This window comes from Salvelinus fontinalis, chromosome 4, assembly GCF_029448725.1.
Source record: "Salvelinus fontinalis isolate EN_2023a chromosome 4, ASM2944872v1, whole genome shotgun sequence".
Taxonomy (NCBI): Eukaryota; Metazoa; Chordata; class Actinopteri; order Salmoniformes; family Salmonidae; genus Salvelinus; species Salvelinus fontinalis.
In genome coordinates this window covers 74609308-74631671 of record NC_074668.1, presented here as the reverse complement: position 1 = coordinate 74631671, position 22364 = coordinate 74609308, and the positions used below count along the sequence as shown (strand labels likewise).

The window sequence follows — 22364 nt, the reverse complement described above, 5'->3', positions numbered from 1 at the left end:
GGTAATTGTCCTACTGAAAGCTTAATTCGTCTCCTAGTGTCTGTTAGAAAGCAAACTGAACCAAGTTTTACTCAAAGATGTTGCCTGTGCTTAGCTCTATTCTATTTCTTATATTTGAAAAAACTCCCGTCCTTGCCGAAGACAAGCATACCCATAACATGATGCAGCCTCCATCATGACTGAACATATGAAGTGGTTCTACTTGTATTCAGGACAAGTTAATTAATTTGCAGTATTATTTTATGGGCTTATTGAAAACAGACTGCATGTTTTGGAATATTTATATTCTGTTCATTCTAATTTATGTTACTATAGTGGGGTAACTACAATGTTGTTGATCCATCCTCAGTCATCTATCACATCCATTAAACTCTAACTGTTTTAAAATCACCATTGGCCTCATGGTGAAATCCCTCAGCTGTTTCCTTCCTTTCGGGCATCTGACTTAGGAAGGGTACCTGTATCTTTGTAGTGACTGGGTGCATTGATACACCATCCAAAGTGTAATTAATAACTGCACCATGCTCAAACGGATATTCATGTCAGTTGTATTTTTTTTACCCATCTACCAATAGGTGCCCTTCTTTGCAAACCATTGTAAAACCTCCCTGGTTTTTGTGGTTGAATCTGTGCTTGAAATTCACTGCTCAACTGAGGGATCTTACAGATAACTGCATGTGTGGGGTACAGAGATGGGGTAGTCATTTAAAAAATTCTAAAAACAATTATTGCAGAGTGAGTCCATGCAACTTATAAAGCACATTTTTACTCGTGAACTTATTTAGTTTTGCCATAACAATACATGAGCTTTTCATTCATTACATTTGTAAACATTTCCTTTTTGACATTATGGGGTATTGTGTGTAGACCAGTGACAGAAAATCTAAATTTATGCATAAAATTCAGGCTGTAACAAAACCAAATATTGGAAAAAGTCAAGGTGTGTGAATACTTCCTGAAGACACTGTATACCACCACCCAAAAGGGCACTCAGTGTTTTGGAGGGCATGTGCTCAGCACAGTTAGACTCCCCATCTGTGCACCTGGTATTAACTTCTTGGCTAAAAATAAAGATCACATTGGATGCTGTGCAACTGAAAGACTGAATTTAAAGTGATGAGTTGGCTTTCCAGACATAATGTAGGTCAGATATTTTCTTTGAAGCTGGTATCAAAGCTGGCATCAAAGTGCATGTACAACACCTATTGTTAGAGCTGGTCGAAAACAAATGTATTTACTTAAGAGCGGCAACTAGATGGGGCTCAATACAGCTCTCAGTGACCTGGAATTCTTAACACTGTTCAACATTCTGACCTAATATTTTATGAGCCCTACATTTCTGTTTATGATGTGTAGCCTGATATTGAACAGTGAAAAAGGTTCCACAGGTGAATGAGTTTCCCTATACAGATGGGTTACAAACAGAATGAACAAACATCACAAGTCTCCATGTCAACAGCATTCACATGACTTGACAGTAAAACTGCATGTCTGATAACTCAATCTACCCCTTCTATTCAATATTACATTGAAAGGAAATATATGTACACTAAACAGGGAAAAGCCCAGAAATGAACCATTCGAGAAAAAATTATTGGACGAGTTGAATTATTCATGTCAAAAACCAACCACATACATTACTAGTTAACTAAACATTTTATTACTAAATAACAATAGCAAATTATCTGTACAACAAATGTTAATGTAGGAAATAAAAATGTAAAAAGATGAATTCTAAAACAAAAAATAAAACTAAGAACAAGTTCAGAATCATACACAATTCAAGCAAAAACTATCCAAGAAATCCATAGGACTTAATTTCTCTCTCCATAACTAAACACAATTCCCTAATTTCTACATGACATCAGCAACATCTGGTCAAAAGCAGGCCTCACATCCTCTTTGTCACACTCTTGAATTTCTGTGAGGTTTTATAGAATATAGACTTTTTCCTCTGAACATCCATGAGGTGAAGATTCCCCTCAGAAACACTCCTCATAACTCTTCTGGGCTCGTTCTCCTCTGACCCTAAGTAGAAACACAATGTTTAGATAGAGCCCCCATCTGTATGGAGAGCTTCAAATTGAATGTTTTTCCTTTGCAGTGTGAAAAATCTCATTATTTAAAATAAAATAAAGTTGGTTATTTTTAGATTACTGAACATACATAACTCGAACAATAAAACAAATTGCTGTCTAATACACATCACACCAAAAGTATGCAATCGGATGAGAAACCAAATTCTGCAGTTTTGTCCAAAAGCCAAACAAAATCCTTAAAATTAAAATAATAAGTGCCATAAGTAACAGGCAGACAAGCTCCTTCATTGTAGATTAAAAACAGCTTGGTTTTCTAAAAGCAAGTGTCCTTCATAACAGGCATATAAAAAAAGAGCATATTCTGGCCTGGCCCTGCCCTGAACTTTGTGTTGCAGCTGACAGATGTAGGCATAAGCTCTGAGTGTAAGCACCACTAACTGAAATGAACATGGGGATTTTAGAGGGGGAAATAGCCACACATTTCATATATTTTTATAAATAGCGAATAAAAGCAAGCTACATTCTTTCCCTGGGTCACTTCAGGGGAGAAATACTGGTATTGTTGCACTCACCAGCAAAACGACGCACTCTTAGTGGTCTGCTTGCTACTACTGCGGGGTCCTGCTTTATGCGCTTGGGTGCTGAAAGGATTTCCTGCTCTCTGCTGCTACAGGGGGAAATGGAAACAAGAGATGAAATGTGTTAATATCTGAGCAGAACAACACTGCCTTCCCGGGTCCTTCACCATGAAAAATGTATTTTGAGTACATCACAACCACACTTACCAATTAATTTTGCGCTTGCCCTGCACAGCCGAAGTCATGGCCATGTAGGTCTTGCCATGTCGGATGTCCAACAGAGACGGTATCTCCAGTCTGCGGGAAACAACAAGTCAGGCAATTTCCTTCTCAATATTTGAACAGTCTCTGACGTGTGACCAAATCAAATAAACAGACTGGAATGAGTACAGCACTGTTACGTTAGACATTTCTGAGCTCTCTCACTGCCACTTGCTCGTACCTAAAACTTAAGAGACAAGGCAGCTCAACGTTTAGAAATAAGTACTTGGAGGGGCTCGAACCCGAATACAATTTCTGCCAGTCTGTCACCTGGACAAAATGTGTAAAATAAAAATGTGAATCGTTGCAATAGTAAGAGAGGCAAAAAAACAACAACATATACTGAGAATGTCTTAACTTCTCTTGGGTAGGGGACAGCATTCAGAATTTTGGACGAAAAGCATTCCCAAATTAAACTGCCAACTACTCATCCCCAGAAAATAAGATATGCATATTATTAGTAGATTTGGATAGAAATCACTCTGAAGTTTCTAAAACTGTTTGAATCATGTCTGTGAGTATAACAGAACTTATTTAGCTTATTCAGATTTTTGTTTTGAGGTCACTCTCTTTTCAATGAATTTTCATTGGGAAACCAGATTTCTAAGGGACCTTCTTGCAGTTCCTACCGCTTCCACTGGATGTCAACAGTCTTTAGAAATTGGTTGAGGTTATTCCTTTGTGTAATGAAGAAGTACGGCCATCTTGAAGGAGGGTCACTCGAAGTGTCCTGTTTGTTAGAAGCGCATGACCAGAAAGCTAGCTACAGTTGGCTTTAATCCTGTATTGAGCACAGATCATCCCGTCTTCAATTTGATCGATTATTTACGTAAAAAAATACCTAAAGTTGTATTACAAAAGTAGTTTGAAATTTTTTGGCAAAGTTTACAAGTGAGATATTTGAGATATTTTGTAGTCACATTTCACAATTTGGAACCGGTGTTTTTCTGGATCAAATGCGCCAAATAAATGGACATTTTGGATATATATCGATGGAATTAATTGAACAAAAGGACCATTTGTGATGTTTATGGGACATATTGGAGTGCCAACAACAGAAGTTCGTCAAAGGTAAGGCATGAATTATATTTTTATTTCTGCGTTTTGTGTCGCGCCTGCAGGGTTGAAATGTTTGTTTACAATAGTGCTATACTCAGATAATAGCATTGTTTGCTTTCGCCGAAAAGCCTATGAATTCTGACATGTTGGCTGGATTCACAACCAGTGTAGCTTTAATTTGGTATCTTTCATGTGTGATTTAATGAAAGTTTGATTTTTATAGTAATTCATTTGAATTTGGTGCTCTGCATTTTCTCTCTCTTTTTGCCAAGTGAGACAGTAGCGTCCTGCCAAACTCAGATTTTTGGATATAAATATGAACTTTACCGAACAAAACATACATGTATTGTGTAACATGAAGTCCTATGAGTGTCATCTGATGAAGATCATCAAAGGTTAGTGATTAATTTTATCTCTATTTATCTCTATGCTTTTTGTTACTCCTCTCTTTGGCTGGAAAAATGTCTGTCTTTTTCTGTGACTTGGCTCTAACCTAACATAGTCGTTTGGTGTGCTTTCGTCGTTAAACCTTTTTGAAATCGGACACTGTGGCTGGATTTACAACAAGTGTATCTTTAAAATGGCGTAAAATACTTGTATGTTTGAGGAATTTAAATTATGGGATTTCTGTCGTTTTGAATTTGGCGCCCTGCAGTTTCACTGGCTGTTGTTGAGGTGGGACGCTACCGTCCCACATACCCTAGTGAGGTTAATCTATGAATGTATGCACTGTTTTACATTGTTCAGCAGCTAATATTAAACTGGACTGTTGAAATGACGGAGTATGATGACCATCTTCGACAATACCACACCAACCTTTTGGGGGGTTTGCTCATGTCATTGGTTCGGGGAGCCTGCTGTTGGCTTGGACTCAAGTGGCACGAAGACTCCGCTTGATGATTGGGGCCACATTGGTAAAGGACGATGGTAGCGTTGGCAAGAGCTGCTTCATTGTCTTCATCTTCAATGTCAAATGTCATGTTGGGGTCATTGACTGCAGAGTGCTGGAGAGGCAGGAGTGAAGGCCTGTTGAGTGTACCACTGGCCTCTGGAGTGTAGAGCAGTGGAAACATCCCCTCCTGTCTCAACACATCCTGAAGGACCATGGGAACCTGCGCTGAGGCGGAGACAACACTCCCAGGATTTGGTGGAGACACTGCCAGCTTCCTCCTGGTAGGTTTCTTGGGAATGGGTTCCATCACTGTCACCTGGGCTGCTGGGCCTAGAAAACAACATCAATATGATTTTTTTTTTTATGAAGAAGCCTCAATACAGTCCAATCCATGCACTGTGAATTGACAATTAGAGGATTTTTCAATTTAGGCCTATCTCTACAAATCACTTATTGAATTGAGAGAGGTCAAATGGAATTGACCTCAACCCCGACTTCTATAAAAATAAATTCTGTAAAGTAATTTAGAAACATCCTCCACCAAGCACTTACATGGAAGTGTATACACCTTGAATGTATTCACTGTGTTAAGACCTTTGGAATGTTGCGGATATAAAATGTAAAGAGTTCCATATTTTACTTGACAAACAGTCACATCTGTTCTACACACATTTATATGGGAGCGTTCTATAAACTTGCTTCTCCCTGAACAGGGTCCAGGGTTCATCCTGTTCAGCCAGAACACTTTTTCTGTTAGTGGTTGGTGAGGCCTTGCTACTTGGTTTACTAGTTTGAGCTCAAGTGCAAGATAAGAATGCATTAATCAGTCTAAATCACAGTAGGCTGTCGGCTTCAGCATGTGGGTATTCACTAACAACATGCCAGTAGTTTGTCATAGCAATGTCATACATGGCCCAGGGATTAAAGTTACTTCAAAAAATAAATACATTTAAATCCCATGACTGAAACGTTTTGGCTCGAGGTCCACATCGGGATTTCAAAATTCAACAGAGGGCAGCACAGATTTTTTTAATGACCGATTTGTTTATCTAAAATCGATTTAGTCATGAAAAAGAGCAGTTGAAATAGAAAATAGATACAGTTGAAAATAGATACAGTTGAAATCAGAAGATTACATACACTTAGGTTGGAGTCATTAAAACTCGTTTTTCAACCACTCCACAACTCGCCCCCTCTGGACTTGCCTCAGACAAGAGAGCTAGTTTTATTTCCAGCTCTGTATTACAAAGCACTACAATTGTTCCATATGCCTACCCAAACCTCTGTGACCTGTGTATCCACTATACACAGGCCCCATTACTTATGAATGCATTTATTGGGTCGATGCATTGTTAGCTGCCCCCCACGACTGTTAAAATAAACAGAAAACCGCTAGGGGGATCCATGGTGGCATGAGCCTAACTGCAACAAGAAATAAATAAATAGAGGTACATACAGTTGAAGTTGGAAATTTACATACATTTAGGTTGGAGTCATTAAAAATCATTTTTCAATCACTCCATAAATTTCTCGTTCACAAACTATAGTTTCGGCAAGTCGGTTAGGACATCTACTTTGTGCATGACACAAGTAATTCTTCCAACAATTGTTTACAGACAGATTATTTCACTGTCACAATTCCAGTAGGTCAGAAGTTTACATACACTATGTTGACTGTGCCTTTAAACAGCTTGGGAAATTCCAGAAAATGATGTCATGGCTTTAGAAGCTTCTGGTAGGCTAATTGGCATCATTTGAGTCAATTGGAGGTGTACCTGTGGATGTTTTTCAAGGCCTACCTTCAAACTCAGTGCCTCTTTGCTTGACATGGGAAAATCAAAAGAAATCAGACAAGACCTCAAAAAATTGTAGACCTCCACAAGTCTGGTTCATCCTTGGGAGCAATTTACAAACACCTGAAGGTAACACGTTAATCTGTACAAACAATAGTACGCAAGTTTAAACACCATGGGACCATGCAGTCGTCATACCGCTCAGGAAGGAGACACATTCTGTCTCCTAGAGATGAACGTACTTTGTTGCGAAAAGTGCAAATCAATCCCAGAACAACAGCAAAGGACCGTGTGAAGCTGATGGAGGAAACAGGTACAAAAGTATCTATATCCACAGTAAAACGAGTCCTATATCGACATAACCTGAAAGGATGCTCAGCAAGGAAGAAGCCACTGCTCCAAAACCGCCATACCACAGTTTGCAACTGCACATGGGGACAAAGATCATATTTTCTGGAGAAATGTCCTCTGGTCCGATGAAACAAAAATAGAACTGTTTGGCCATAATGACCATCGTTATGTTTGGAGGAAAAAAGGGGAGGCTTGTAAGCCGAAGAACACCATCCCAACCGTGAAGCACGGGGAGCATCATGTTGTGGGGGTGCTTTGCTGCACGAGGGACTGGTGCACTTCACAAAATAGATGGCATCATGAGGGAGGAAAATTAGGTGGATATATTGAAGCAACATCAAGACATCCGTCAGAAAGTTAAAGCTTGGTCGCAAATGAGTCTTCCAAATGGACAATGACCAGGGCAGACTTCCAAAGTTGTGGCAAAATGGCTTAACTTCTTATGGCTAGGGGCAGTATTGAGTAGCTTGGATGAATAAGGTGCCCAGAGTAAACTGCCTGCTACTCAGGCCCAGAAGCAAAGAGATGCATATTATTAGTAGATTTGGATAGAAAACACTCTGAAGTTTCTAAAACTGTTTGAATGATGTCTGTGAGTATAACAGAACTCATATGGCGGGCAAAAACATGAGAAAAAATCCAACCAGGAAGTGGGAAATCTGAGGTTTGTAGGTTTTCAAGTCTTTGCCTATCCAATATACAGTGTCTATGGGGTCATATTGCACTTCCTAAGGCTTCCACTAGATGTCAACAGTCTTTAGAACCTTGTTTCAGGCTTCTACTGTGAAGTGGGGGCGAATGAGAGCTGATTGACTAAGAGGTCTGGCAGAATGCCATGAGCTCAGTCAGGCGTGTGCCCGTGAGGTAGCTGCGTTCCCTTTCATTTCTGAAGACAAAGGAATTCTCCGGTTGAAACATTATTGAAGATTTATGATAAAAACATCCTAAAGATTGATTCTATACATCATTTGACATGTTTCTACAAACTGTAATGGAACTTTTTGACTTTTCGTCTGGCCTGCGCCTCGTGAATTTGGATTTGTGAACTAAACGTGCAAACAAAAAGGAGGTATTTGGACATAAATGATGGACTTTATCGAACAAAACTAACATTTATTGTGGAACTGGGATTCCTGGGAGTGCATTCTGATGAAGATCATCAAAGGTAAGTGAATATTTATAATGCTATTTCTGACTTCTGTTGACTCCACAACATGGCGGGTATCTGTATGGCTTGTTTTGGTCTCTGAGCGCTGTACTCAGATTATTGCATGGTGTGCTTTTTCCGTAAAGCTTTTTTGAAATCTGACAGCGGTTGCATTAAGGAAAAGTGCATCTATAATTCCATGCATAACACTTGTATCTTTTATCAATGTTAATTATGAGTATTTCTGCCACTAATGTGGCTCTCTGCAAAATCACTGGATGTTTTGGAAGCAAAACATTACTGAACATAACGCGCCAATGTAAACTGAGATTTTTGGATATAAATATGAACTTCATTGAACAAAACACAAATGTATTGTGTAACATGAAGTCCGATGAGTGTCATCTGATGAAGATCAGTGTTAATCTGCTAAATTGTAATTATTCGATTTATTGCCTACCTCATGCCTTTTGCACACATTGTATATAGATTCTCTTTTTTCTACCATGTTATTGACTTGTTTATTGTTTACTCCATGTGTAACTCTGTGTTGTTGTCTGTTCACACTGCTATGCTTTATCTTGGCCAGGTCGCAGTTGCAAATGAGAACTTGTTCTCAACTAGCCTACCTGGTTAAATAAAGGTAAAAAAAAAAAAAAAAAAAAAATCATCAAAGGTTAGTGATAAATCTTTATCTGTATTTCTGCTTTTTGTGACTGGCTGTGTTTTTCTGTGACTGGGGGCTGACCTAACATAATCGCATGGCATGCTTTTGTCGTAAAGCCTTTTTGAAATCGGACACTATGGTGGGATTAACAACAAGTTTATCTTTAAAATGGTGTATAATACTTGTATGTTCGAGGAATTTTATTATGAAATTTCTGTTTGAATTTGGTGCACTGCACTTTCACTGGCTGTTGTTAAGTCGGTCCCGTTAACGGGATTTCAGCCATAAGAAGTTTTAAGGACAACAAAGTCAACTGAAAAAGCGTGTGCGAGCAAGGAGGCCTACAAACCTGACTCAGTTACACCAGCTCTGTCAGGAGAAATGGGCCAAAATTCACCCAACTTATTGTGGGAAGCTTGTGGAAGGCTACCCAAAACATTTGACCCAAGTTAAACAATTTAAAGGAAATGCTACCAAATACTAATTGAGTGTATGTAAACTTCTGACCCACTGGGAATGTGATGAAATAAATAAAAGCTGAAATAAATCATTCGCTCTACTATTATTTTGACATTTCACATTAAAATAAAGTGGTGATCCTAACTGACCAAAACCAGGGAATTTTTACTACGATTAAATGTCAGGAATTGTGAAAAACTGAGTTTAAATTTATTTGGCGAAGGTGTGTGTAAACTTCCAACTTCAACTGTATGTTCATTACAATTTCTACATACATTCTATCTAGTCTTAGACATTCGTGTGCTCTGGAGTGTTATTTTATATCCCAAATAATCACCCTCCTGAGAACTTTGACCCCTGCATGGCCTTACCATCTGTGTTAGAGCACCATAATCATATTTTAAGAAAATCAATCACATCTGAATAGATCTTAGTTGGCACCGGTATAAAAATAAGACAGAGTATCACTACCATTGAAAGATGAAGGAATAACCTTTCTGTAAAATACTGAAAGGAGAAGTCCATGTCTGCAGTAGGCCTAATATGGATTCTCATCTTTTGGCAGTTGGAGAAGTGTAGAAGTAGCCAAAGAAAATGAACCTGGTGACCTTTACACAGTGCAGACATTAATCAGAGGTGTAAGGGAGTAAGGGCCGGGACACATTCATGCCCACAAATTGAGTTTCACCAGTCCCGACAAGCTCAGCTACTGTGACATGGAAGATGGCTAAGTAGGGGAAAGAAGAAAATGAATCAAATCGAGTAAGGCAAAAGAAAAATATATTTTGATGTTTCAAAGAAACCAAGACTTAAAGGCCCAGTGCAGTCAAAAACACGATTTTCAGGGGCTCCCGGGTGGCGCAGTGGTCTAGGGCACTGCATCGCAGCGCCAGCTGCGCCACCAGAGTCTCTGGGTTCGCGCTCTGAGGTCCGTGGGGCGACGCACAATTGGCCCAGCGTCGTCCGGGTTAGGGAGGGTTTGGCCGGTAGGGATATCCTTGTCTCATCGCGCTCCAGCGACTCCTGTGGCGGGCCGGGCGCAGTGCGCGCTAACCAAGGGGGCCAGGTGCACAGTGTTTCCTCCAACACATTGGTGCGGCTGGCTTCCGGGTTGGAGGCGCGCTGTGTTAAGAAGCAGTGCGGCTTGGTTGGGTTGTGCTTCGTCTCTCCCGAGCCCGTACGGGAGTTGTAGCAATGAGACAAGATAGTAATTACTAGCGATTGGATACCAAGAAAATTGGGGAGAAAAGGGGGTAAATTTTTTAGTTATTTAAAAACAACAAAGAAAAACACGATTTTCAGCGTGTACTTCGCCTGGCCCGCCACAGGAGTCGCTAGTGCGCGATGGGACAAGGACTTCCCTGCCGACCAAACCCTCCCCTAACCCGGACAACGCTGGGCCAATTGTGCGCCGCCCCATGAGTCTCCTGGTCGTGGCCGGCTGCGACAGAGCCTGGACCCAAACCCATAATCTCTAGTGGCACAGCTAGCACTGCTATGTAGTGCCTTAGACCACTGCCACTTCAAATATATTTTATCTTGCCTATTCACCACCAATGGCACACATAAACAAGCCATGTCTCAATTGTCTCATAAATCCTTCTTTAACCGGTCTCCTCCCATTCATCTACAGTGATTGAAGTGGATTCAATAAGGGACTATATCTTTCACCTGGTCAGTGTTCATACAGTTTTGTAAACTCAGTGTATATTTCCACACTATGCGGTTGGAATAACTGTTTAATAAGAGCTGTTTGAAAAGACTGAAATTTAAATCTGTTTTGGTGGGATGGAGTTTGCGCCTGCCCTGTGACATTGCCAGGCGGTAAACTAGTTAATAGACCAATAAGAGAGTTCCAAACCATTCTGCCAATAACAGCTAGTTTTCCGTTTTCCCCTCCCCACTCGGTCCACTCCCAGACAGTCTTAGAACAATTCTTGCTTGAGAAATTGCTCTTCGCTAAGAAGCTATTTTTGCTTCTTTTTGACAATTTTTATGGAATACAATCACGGTAAGATTACTTAATTGTTATCCAGAAATGAATTGATATGGAGATAAAATCTGCTGCATTGGACCTTTAACCAATCAAGCAAACATAACAAGGCCACATAAAATCCTTACGGAACACAAAGCAAGGAACGAGGGAAAACAACTTATGGCCGACAAAGCAGGAGTGGACATATCCTATGATTAGTCCTAAGTTATTTCATGGTATAAGTGGTTCACAATCACTAGCCATAATGGATGACTCACACGCTTAGCAACCTGTCATATAAAGGATACAGCTACACTGCATGGATCACCATATTAGTCATCAGTGAGGATGAGTCATACACACTACATACATTCTGTTAATTATTGGTAATTTGATCAAGACTAATTTATATACAACTAACTTTACATACAACTGATTAAATGGGAATAATTGATATAGGCTACACAATTAATTTGTAATATACACCAAAGTCGTTTTAATATATATGCGTCTTCCATTAACCGGCCTAAATGTTATGAATAGAACTTTGGGATTTAATGATGAAATAAGAGCTTAAACGTAATAACATGAATAAATAGGTCTTACGAGAAAAGGTAGACTATGATAAGACCTGGCTGAGATTGAGGATTATGTCACCAAAAGAACGTAAGCAGAGTTGTTAGAGTTTAAAAGGTGGTGTGTAAGAGTAAAGTGGCGTGCACGTTGCATCAGAGCACAAGGAGGCAGACTCACTTGTTGCAGTGAGACACTGCGGCTGCATCATTTACATGCTGCTGACCACAGCCCCGTGACGCCGCTTCCTACCTAATACATTTTACTGAGGAGGCAATTCCCAGAAATGTGAGCTGTGTGGTAGTGGATTTGACATATCAATTTGCCTACTCTAACCCCACCAAAGACAAAATAGAACAACCAACTAAATTGTTTAAAGTAGAAGCTTTTAAGTGACAATGCTCACATTTTTAACAACATATTTGCGTATAATAAAAGGGAGGGGGAGATATGGAAGATTAATGGACCTATTTATTCATGTGAAGAGCAGAATGCAATATTTAGGAAATTTGAGTCACAGCTCAGATAGCAAGGCAGGATGAGGGGACAGTGATAAATGGTACTGCTTCTCTGACGGAGATCTGGCCCGGCAATAAATGGCAGCCAAGTTCTTTCAATCACATATTTTTGGCTTGTAGGATTAATACATGCATGAGGTGCTATTTCTGGTAGAGACAGCGCCGTATTAGGGTCGCTTGGCTGCTGCTTCCCTCTTTATAGCGCTGCTGCTGTTCTTGCTGACGGGGCAGAGGCGTTTACGCTTGCCTTGCCTACCTTCTTTTCACTGCAGTGAATTTGCATTTTCATGAATGAGGTTTGAGCAGCCTGGGTTGGGAGGGCTGGATGCTGGATTGACTGAGTACAAGATATGGATGAAAGGGGGAGGGGGGCAAGGAGGGAGAGAGTGATCGAGCAGGAAAAAGTAAGACTGGCACAGAACGAGGTTGCAGGAGAGAGAGAGAGAGAAGAGTGATTGAAATTGTGTGGGCCATCCTGTGCTGAAGGGAGATAAAGGGATGGGTACATGGCATTGGACTGACAGGGTGCAGAACCCTATTGAGAGGGTCATGTGTGGTGACCTGCACTCGTATCCACTTCGAGATGGTGCGGTAATAAAAAGGTTGGAGAGGGAGGATCTCCATACTCAATCGTTATCAAGCTCTGATGCTAGTTACACAAACACAGAATAAAACAAAGATTTCACACGAACAGGTAACATGATTTGGACAAGATCTTATTTCATATCAAAAGCATAAATCATAGTCTACAGAAGCGATAGTCCAGTGTCCCATTGTGACATAGCTACCTGGCTCTGAGACCACCATCTGCAGGGGACACAAAGCCCGAACACACACCGTCCTACAATTCCCAATCAACACGTCTCCGGTAGGCATCCTCTATTCATTTGAATGTGTTGACAATTGGAGAAACTGCTTGAGCTGCACTCAGAATGAGAAAAGTATGAAAGCTAATGGTCCAATATTCTAGAAAACGGCAGTGTATATGTGTGCCGGTTTTGGACTATGATAAACCCTTAAGTTAAGGACATTCATGTAATTCACAATCACAAAAAGCCATTCTGAAGTAGATAAGACATGCAGAAAGTAGGGTTGTGACAGTCATGGAATTTTGGATGACGGATATTGGTCAGCCAAATGACCGTGGTCACCGTTATTACAGCTCAAATAGCAAAATAAAATACACACATCTTCTCCTCTGCTCTGCTCCTGACTGCCTGTGCTGCTGCCTGTTTGCTACAACACCTTGCTTCTTTCAGCAAGGAGCAACAAAGTTATCACATTGTTATTAACAGTCTATGTTACCGCAGAAATAGACTCAACAGCACAAATGCCTGGCAGTCCCCAGAAACAGACTCAGCCGCACAAATGCCCAGCTGTCCAGTCTTCAGTCAGCTGTTCCACAAAAAACACGTTTTAAAACTGTTATAAGGGTTATTTTACTTTCATGACGGTTAAACGGTAATTGTGGCAGCCCTAGTGAAAAGTGTTTTTTAAGCCATTTCCTGTTGCGCTGTGGTCATCTGGTGTTGTTTTCTTTAAAAATGTAGCTGACGTTTCCCACAATGTGTTTCAATCAAATGTAGACCACCTGTGCAGCAGAAAATATCATTACAGACAATTTGGATGGCCATATTTCACATACTTCCTTATTGTACTTCCCTAAAGGTTTTCCCAGTCCTTTTCTTTCTCTAAAGGGGTCTCGATTGTTATTTCATTTTCAGAAAATATCTTTAGTTCCAGACCAGAAAGTCCGCAGTGCTGCACAAATGGAAATTACATTCTATTTCATGTCGGAATACTTTGTAGTTTATTTACAGATTGCCCATTTTATTTTTCCTCGTTTAAGAATCAGTTGAAGTGCCAATTGATGTCCCATCATCTCTTGAGGTTGGCAGAAGGGAAACTAAGTTGTTACACTAAACACCAGTGATCAGTGGGAATAAAACAATAAAAAACACTTAATCCACAGATCAATATTACTCATGGTCGCACTTTGACCACTACAGTGGGGATGTTTAATATTGCCAGTTCATTATTTTAACCATTCCAGTCTTTGTGGTCTTCTGAAACAAGCCTTCTCTGTTAACATCCCAAGTTTATACTAGTGAATCCTGAAACCAGTTTTATCACAACTGAAATTGCTGATGAACAATTAACAGCTGAAACAGAGCTTTTACCACAGGAGTGATGACTTTGATGGACATATTTGATCCCCTCGGACTGTCACTATGAAGGATTCCATGTGGCAAGCTGTTAGATTAATGACCAGGTTAGCAGGCCTGAGGGAGAGTAAAGACAGGTTTACCTTTCGATGATGGATTGGGTTGAAGGCGCAGCGAGACTCTCCTCTTATGTTTCTCAGCACCTGAGTGACAGACAACAGTATGTTCAACAACACAGCCTCCTTCATGAATACCATGCCGCCCCCCCAGTTATCAGCACAACACACAGCATGACTAGCATCACAGCTCAGCCTGCACAGTTATCAATAGAACAGACACAATCGTGCCTCAGCATTTGGCTGTGGCAAATGTGAATAGTCATCATGAACTGCGCAGCAAAATCTACTGTTGTATACTTGCCTGGTTAAAGAATGGTAGCCCTTTACACTTGTATGTGCATATGGGTTGAAAATGGCAGATTTGGACATTGATAAGCTCCTAAATTGGAACGTAATGGCTGTACAGTAACATGCTATACATGATGTCAGATCTCAGGCTCTGCACTTCACAGCTCTGTATGGGTTTTGACTGACAGCCGTTCTGAACTTGAGCACCGCACACGACAAGAGGTTGCCCCCATCCCTCCCGCTAATTGGGCAACTTTAGAAAATGTTCTGTATGAGTGAGGGAAATGCTGTAAATTGCAAGGACTCTATGTATTTTGAAAGATGAGATGCTAAGGATTATAATAAATACTGCTTTGATGTCATACAAGCAAGCCTAACACCCATGAGTCCCAATGTGCACTTCACATTTCCATATCATAAAACTCATGTAATATACATTGTCAACATTTATGATTACTATGTTTGATGTACAGTTACAAAATAACATGGTGTTATACCCTGGGTTGTCCTGAACAGAAAGAGCCGGTTTGTTGTATTGTGGAAAAATTTGCAGCGGACCACGCATTTGAATTTACTCATGAATCCATTCCATGCACACAAAATTACAATCTGTTTCTCTGAATTGCTTTGTGAAAGCCTAACACTAAGATCCTATTTTATAATTTTGCTAGTCATGTTGGCAATAGAACAAGCGCTCAAATTTCACCCACCTGACCCAGATTGTGATTTATAAAAATTGACTGTTTTTGGATTGTGTAAGCAACAATAATTGTGTAAAGGCGAGGATGCAGGGCTGTATTCCAGATAAAACAACTACAAGTGTACTTGCTCTAATTCCTAAACGGCACAGCTATGAGAGCTCAAAAAAGCAATGTATAGTTGAGGACTTCTGAGTCATAAAACTGCATTGAAATTAATTTGGAACTGTGCAGGTGTGTGGCCACTTGGAAACATCAGTTAGACCTCCCACTCAAACCTTTGTAATGCTTTTGTCTTTTGTTGCACCTATCTCAAATTTTCCAAGAATATTCTTATGTTACTGCGGGGAGAATTTTTGGATTTTGTTAAAAAAACAAATGCAGCAAAAAATTACAGTAAATGTAAAAATGCACATAAAATCAACAGTGTAATGTTCGGATTCAGTCTTGTGTCAGCTGAACGGTTGGCCTCACCTTTAGTCTAATAATTTTGCCCTAATCTCCACTGTTCCCTTTAAATTTCTACCATGGTTATGCATTTCCATATTTTTTAAATATTTTTCTGTAAGAAACATTTACATTTAGCTCTATCCCTAACCAATTCCCACAAGTTTTAGGGGTTAAAAGTTCAATGCAGCCATTTTTATCAAAATATGAAATCATTTCTGGGTAACAAGTTCTTTACTGTGATTTTAACCATTTTAATTGAAAACAAGGAAACAAAAATTGCTTCTTAGCAAAGAGCAATTTCTCAAGCAAGAAGTTTTCTAGGACTGTCTGGGGGTGGCCTGAATGAGGAAGGGAAAACTAGCTGTTATTGGCAGAGAGGTTTGGAACTCATTCTTATAAACTAATTTACCACTTGGTGATGTCACCAGGCAGGCCAAAATGCCATCCTGCCAAAAGAGGCAGACATTTAAGCAGTCTTTTCTTAAACTAAAAGGGAATTATCATAATTTTTTACAATTTCATAGTGTGGAAATATATATAAAATGCAGGAAATCACATTTTTGACTGCACTGGGCCTTTCAATAAATGTAGCTTTAAATAAATAATAACAGTAGTCTTCAGGATAGTCATTGCAAGGTGAAAAAGGAGGGAATAGAACAAACAGACGGGACCTATTGAGATCTGGTATCATACATTTGTGCTCATGGCTTGTGAAAGGAGGGTCAAATTACAGGATATCACTCAACTACAAGCACAAGTGGACAGGGCCAAAAATACAAAATAAAAGACACAGGGAAACAAGCATGTGACGGGTACAGGGGGACAGGTGCGGGGTGCACCTGCTGACATTTGATGGACAGCAACATAGAAATTAAGTATTGCTGGCCAGCTTTGGTTCACGCTCCATTGTCTCCTAGGGGCTGAATGTCATGAAAGGAGGCCTGATGGTGCACTGGTGCTGGGTTATACAGGGTGTGATAGGACCTGGAGAATGGTGGCTCCCATGTGTGTAGGCTCCCATGATCAACAGTAAATAGAGCCCAATAGCCCAGGGCCACCAGATATTGCTGTATGGCCACTGGTGGCCTGAAAATAAAGCACCACAACAGATGATTAAACAGTCAACTAGGGGGGTATACTACAAAGCAAGATCAATGGCCAGCTAACTTGCCAAAATATATTTAGATTTTCTAGAAAGACTGGGCATGGTAGTATACCCCTCAGGGGGAATTACATGTCATCGTTGTCATTGGGAGTTGAAGCTAATTCTGCGTTTTTTAAGACAACATAAGGTGTGAAGTCATGACTTACTACTGCAGGGACTGTTTTGATGGGGACAGATGAGGTGTGAAAATGACAGGATGGGTGCGAGCTCTGGCCTAAGCCTGGAACCCTCAGCCTGGGTCTCCTCATCCTTCTGCTCCCCTGCCTTCTCCTGATCAGCCCACACCACACCCCTCTCCCTGAGGACCAGGTGCTCCAGGTCCTGGTTCTCAGCCTCGTCGGTAGCTGTGACCAGGCCCGACCCCCTCAGTGTCCAGTACTGTCTGCTGTAGGCAGGCAGCAGCATGTGCACCATTCTGAACAGAAGAAAGCATGAAACGCAGGCTTAAAAGATGTTCTGTTGAGTCAGTATCACCATTTATAGTGTAAAAGGTGCCAAAGTGAATTTTGTTGCATATGCATATGTATGCAACATCTAGTAGAGTATAATTTAAAAGACTAATACTCCCTATTCACTAATTCATATAAGTAACCAACAACAACATTCGAAAACATAATGTTAACTTTCACTGCTATGCAGATGACACACAGCTGTACATTTCAATGAAACATGGTGAAGCCCCAAAATTGCCCTCGCTAGAAGCCTGTGTTTCAGACATAAGGAAGTGGATGGCTGCAAACTTTCTACTTTTAAACTCGGCCAAAACAGAGATGCTTGTTCTAGGTCCCAAGAAACAAAGAGATCTTCTGTTGAATCTGACGATTAATCTTGATGGTTGTAAAGTCGTCTCAAATAAAACTGAAGGACCTCGGCGTTACTCTGGACCCTGATCTCTCTTTTGACGAACATATCAAGACTGTTTCAAGGACAGCTTTTTTACATCTACGTAACATTGCAAAAATCAGAAACTTTGTCCAAAAATGATGCAGAAAAATTAATCCATGCTTTTGTTACTTCTAGGTTAGACTACTGCAATGCTCTACTTTCCGGCTACCCGGATAAAGCACTAAATAAACTTCAGTTAGTGCTAAATATGGCTGCTAGAATCCTGACTAGAACCAATTTTTTAAAAATCATATTATTCCAGTGCTAGCCTCTCTACACTGGCTTCCTGTTAAAGCAAGGGCTGATTTCAAGATTTTACTGCTAACCTACAAAGTATTACATGGGCTTGCTCCTACCTATCTTTCCGATTTGGTCCTGCCGTACATACCTACACGTACGCTACAGTCACAAGACGCAGGCCTCCTAATTGTCCCTAGAACTTCTAAGCAAACAGCTGGAGGCAGGGCTTTCTCCTATAGAGCTCAATTTTTATGGAATGGTCTGCCTACCCATGTGAGAGACGCAGACTCGGTCTCAACCTTTAAGTCTTTATTGAAGACTCATCTCTTCAGTGGGTCATATGATTGAGTGTGAAGGTGAACGGAAAGGGTCTGGAGCAACGAACCACCCTTGCTGTCTCTGCCTGGCCGGTTCCCCTCTCTCCACTGGGATTCTCTGCCTCTAACCCTATTACAGGGGCTGAGTCACTGGCTTACTGGTGCTCTTTCATGTCGTCCCTAGGAAGGGTGCGTCACTTGAGTGGGATGAGTCACTGACGTGATCTTCCTGTCTGGGTTGGCGTCCCCCCCTTGTGTTGTGCCGTGGCGGAGATCTTTGTGGGCTATACTCGGCCTTGTCTCAGGATGGTAAGTTGGTGATTGAAGATATTCCTCTAGTGGTGTGGGGGCTGTGTTTTGGAAAAGTGGGTGGGGTTATATCCTTCCTGTTTGGCCCTGTCTGGGGGTATCATCGGATGGGGCCACAGTGTCTCTTGACCCCTCCTGTCTCAGCCTCCAGTATTTATGCTGCAGTAGTTTATGTGTCGGGGGACTAGGGTCAGTTTGTTATATCTGGAGTACTTCTGCTGTCTTATTCGGTGTCCTGTGTGAATTTAAGTATGCTCTCTCTAATTCTCTCTCTCTGAGGACCTGAGCCCTAGGACCATGCCTCAGGACTACCTGGCATGATGACTCCTTGCTGTCCCCAGTCCACCTGGCCGTGCTGCTGCTCCAGTTTCGATTGTTCTGCCTGCGGCTATGGAACCCTGACCTGTTCACCGGACGTGCTACCTGTCCCAGACCTGCTGTTTTCAACTCTCTAGAGACAGCAGGAGCGGTAGAGATACTCTTAATGATCGTCTATGAAAAGCCAACTGACATTTACTCCTGAGGTGCTGACTTGTTGCACCCTCGACAATTACTGTGATTATTATCATTTGACCCTGCTGGTCATGCATGAACATTTGAACATCTTGGCCATGTTCTGTTATAATCTCTACCCGGCACAGCCAGAAGAGGACTGGCCACCCATCATAGCCTGGTTCCTCTCTAGGTTTTGGCCTTTCTAGGGAGTTTTTCCTAGCCACCGTGCTTCTAAACCTGCATTGCTTGCTGTTTGGGGTTTTAGGCTGGGTTTCTGTACAGCACTTGAGATATCAGCTGATGTATGAAGGGCTATATAAATAAATTTGATTTGAACATTCTCTGGAGGTAATGTATGACACAGGTATGGATGGCACACAGCCATTCATACTCACATAGTACAGTGTGAGTCACTACTCATACTCAATTATTCATAAATATGATTTAATATCATTCCCATCTTAATATGCCTGTGTCTACCTGACCATATTTTCCCATTCATGTAGGATTCGGCCTGAAGATACCTTCTAAAACATGTAGCAATATCTGTACAACAGATGTTGTGGAATACTGGCTCGGATTGACTTAAAATCTACTTTACAGGTCTGAAAAGTCTAACAAACCCTGTTAAGACTGAAGGCCATCTTATGGTAATATCACTGCATTTCCACTCTCTGTCTTCAGTGGATACAGGTGGATGATTCAACTCTGATATGTAATTCCAGGCTTTTGTTCCAGCCCTGCTGTAGCATATCAGACTCCAGCAATCAGCTGCTCAACAGGAACAAAAGCCTGCACACCCAGTAGCTCTCCAGCTGGAGCATTGGCTTGGCCACATGTTATACACAGGAGGTGAGGTATTTTTCTACTGTCGTATTGCTGGGGTAAAGAGTATCAAATACTACAATGAATATCGGTATCGAAGTCCAAATGTTGGTATGGTGACAACATTATGTGTTTAACCCTGTAAAAGAAAAATGACCTACTTTTTATTCTGTTTGTTCTCCTGGTCCTGGATGCCGATGAGGTGGGTCATTTGCTCAATGTGTTGCTTGAGGTCCTCTACCTGTAGCTGGAGCCTGTGGTAGCGAAGGTCCTTCTGGAGTACCTGAGGGGGAAAGGGAAAAGTGGAAGAGCTGGGGAAATGACCATGAGGGAACATATTGAGTAACCCTGACTACAGCTAGAGAACAAGCTGGCAGGGAGTCATCAGTGACGCATAAGACAATGAATCTTGAGGGGTTTATTTTGTGCCATGCTTCATCTCTGAGAACCTGTCTTCTGGGTAAAAAAAAAGAAAGCTGTCATCCACCTCTGACGTAAAAGAGTATACGAAACGACAGCAGAGAGAACATTTGACAAGCGGATGAATCATTGTTCTGTGCCACTTCCTAGAAGAGGGATGAGAAAGAGGAAAAAAACATCTACATGGTTTTAGGTAACTGGCTGTGTGAGGGATGCGTAAAGATCATTGATCCACTCACCTCAATCATCCACCAGTGAACAAGAGCAATAAAATATGCACAGTTCTAATTACCAGGAGAACAGATGGAAGAAAATAAACTGTCACAACAACAGTTGAGACGTATTTGCAAAAACAAACAAACCATAAGTAAAAAAGAAAAAGGTTGCATAGAGTAAAATTCCTGTGACGCGTTCCCATCCCTTCTAAAATGTCCTCTGGGAGATGGAAAATAACATTTAAAAGGGATAGGTCACCTTAACTATAAGTAGAACCATTTCAACATATAATTAGCAATTTGCTTATTATATTGATCTGATCCAGCGAGCCAGCAACCAAAAATATGGCTTAGTTTAGGTAGCTTACAATTAGCAGCGTTGTCAATAAGTCTTCCCAATCCCTCCAGGATTTTGTGAGGATTTTCTGTGATATTTGCAGGGCAAAAATGCACCGTTGAGGGAAAAAAAGTGTGTGTTGACGTGTGGCTTGTTCCTCAACACGGGGACCCCTCAGGGGTGCATGCTTAGTCCCCTCCTGTACTCCCTGTTCACCCACGACTGCGTGGCCAAGCCCGACTCCAATACCATCATGAAGTTTCCCGACGACACAACAGTGGTAGGCCTGATCACGACAACAATGGCCAGCCTATAGGGAGAAGGTTAGAGACATGGCAGTGTGGTGCCAGGACAACAACCTCTCCCTCAAAGTGAGCAAGACAAAGGAACTGATCGTGGACATACCCAACAAACTTTCATGGTCCAAACACACCAAGAAACTCGTGAAGAGGGCACAACAATGCCTTTTCCCCCTCAGGAGACTGAAAATATGTGGCATGGGTCCCCAGATCTTCAAAAAGTTCTATAGCTGCACCATCGAGAGCAACCTGACCGGTTGCATCACCGCCTGGTATGGCAGCTGCTCGGCATCCGACCGAAGGCGCTACAGAGGGTAGTGCGTATGGCCCAGTACATCACTGGGGCCAAGCTTCCTGTCGTCCAGGACCCATATATTAGGCAGTGTCAGAGGAAGGCCCCAAAAAATTGTCAAAGACTCCAGTCACCAAAGTCATAGACTGTTCTCTCTGCTACCACACAGCAAGCAGTACCGGAGTGCCAAGTCTAGGTCCAAAAGGCCTCTTAACAACATCCACCCCCAAGCCATAAGACTGCTCAACATTTAATCAAATGGCCCCCCGGATTATTTACATTGACCCCCTCCCTTTTGTATTTACACTACTGCTACTCGCTGTTTATTATCTATGCATTCACCCCTACCTGTAAATATTTTCTTAACTCTATTTCTTGAACTGCATTGTTGGTTAAGGGCTTGTAAGTAAGCACTTCATGGTAAGGGCTATACCTGTTGTATTCGGCGCATGTGACAAATACAATTTGATTTGAATTGCGAGCCCTCTTTTTGTACTGCGGTAATGGGTCAGCTTTATGCGATAATATAACAA

At 41.3% G+C, this 22364-nt stretch overlaps 1 protein-coding gene across 4 annotated transcripts in view; it reads right to left on the bottom strand.

The window, feature by feature from the left end:
* Positions 1–1637: 1637 nt before the first annotated feature.
* LOC129854379 (kinesin-like protein KIF18A) overlaps positions 1638–22364 on the bottom strand; it is a 28054-nt gene continuing 7327 nt past the window's right edge. For 2 of the 4 annotated variants that reach the window (XM_055921343.1, XM_055921344.1), the window contains exons 12-18: positions 20430–20551; positions 17344–17612; positions 14621–14680; positions 4754–5159; positions 2825–2914; positions 2612–2703; positions 1638–2028 (exon numbers count right to left, since the gene is read on the bottom strand). In XM_055921343.1, coding sequence (XP_055777318.1) covers positions 1892–2028; positions 2612–2703; positions 2825–2914; positions 4754–5159; positions 14621–14680; positions 17344–17612; positions 20430–20551 — 1176 coding nt within the window. In that variant the 3' untranslated portion in view covers positions 1638–1891. Of the gene's footprint in view, positions 2029–2611; positions 2707–2824; positions 2915–4753; positions 5160–14620; positions 14681–17343; positions 17613–20429; positions 20552–22364 lie in introns of all 4 variants that reach the window. The other 2 variants (XM_055921341.1, XM_055921342.1) reach the window with 1 other exon arrangement.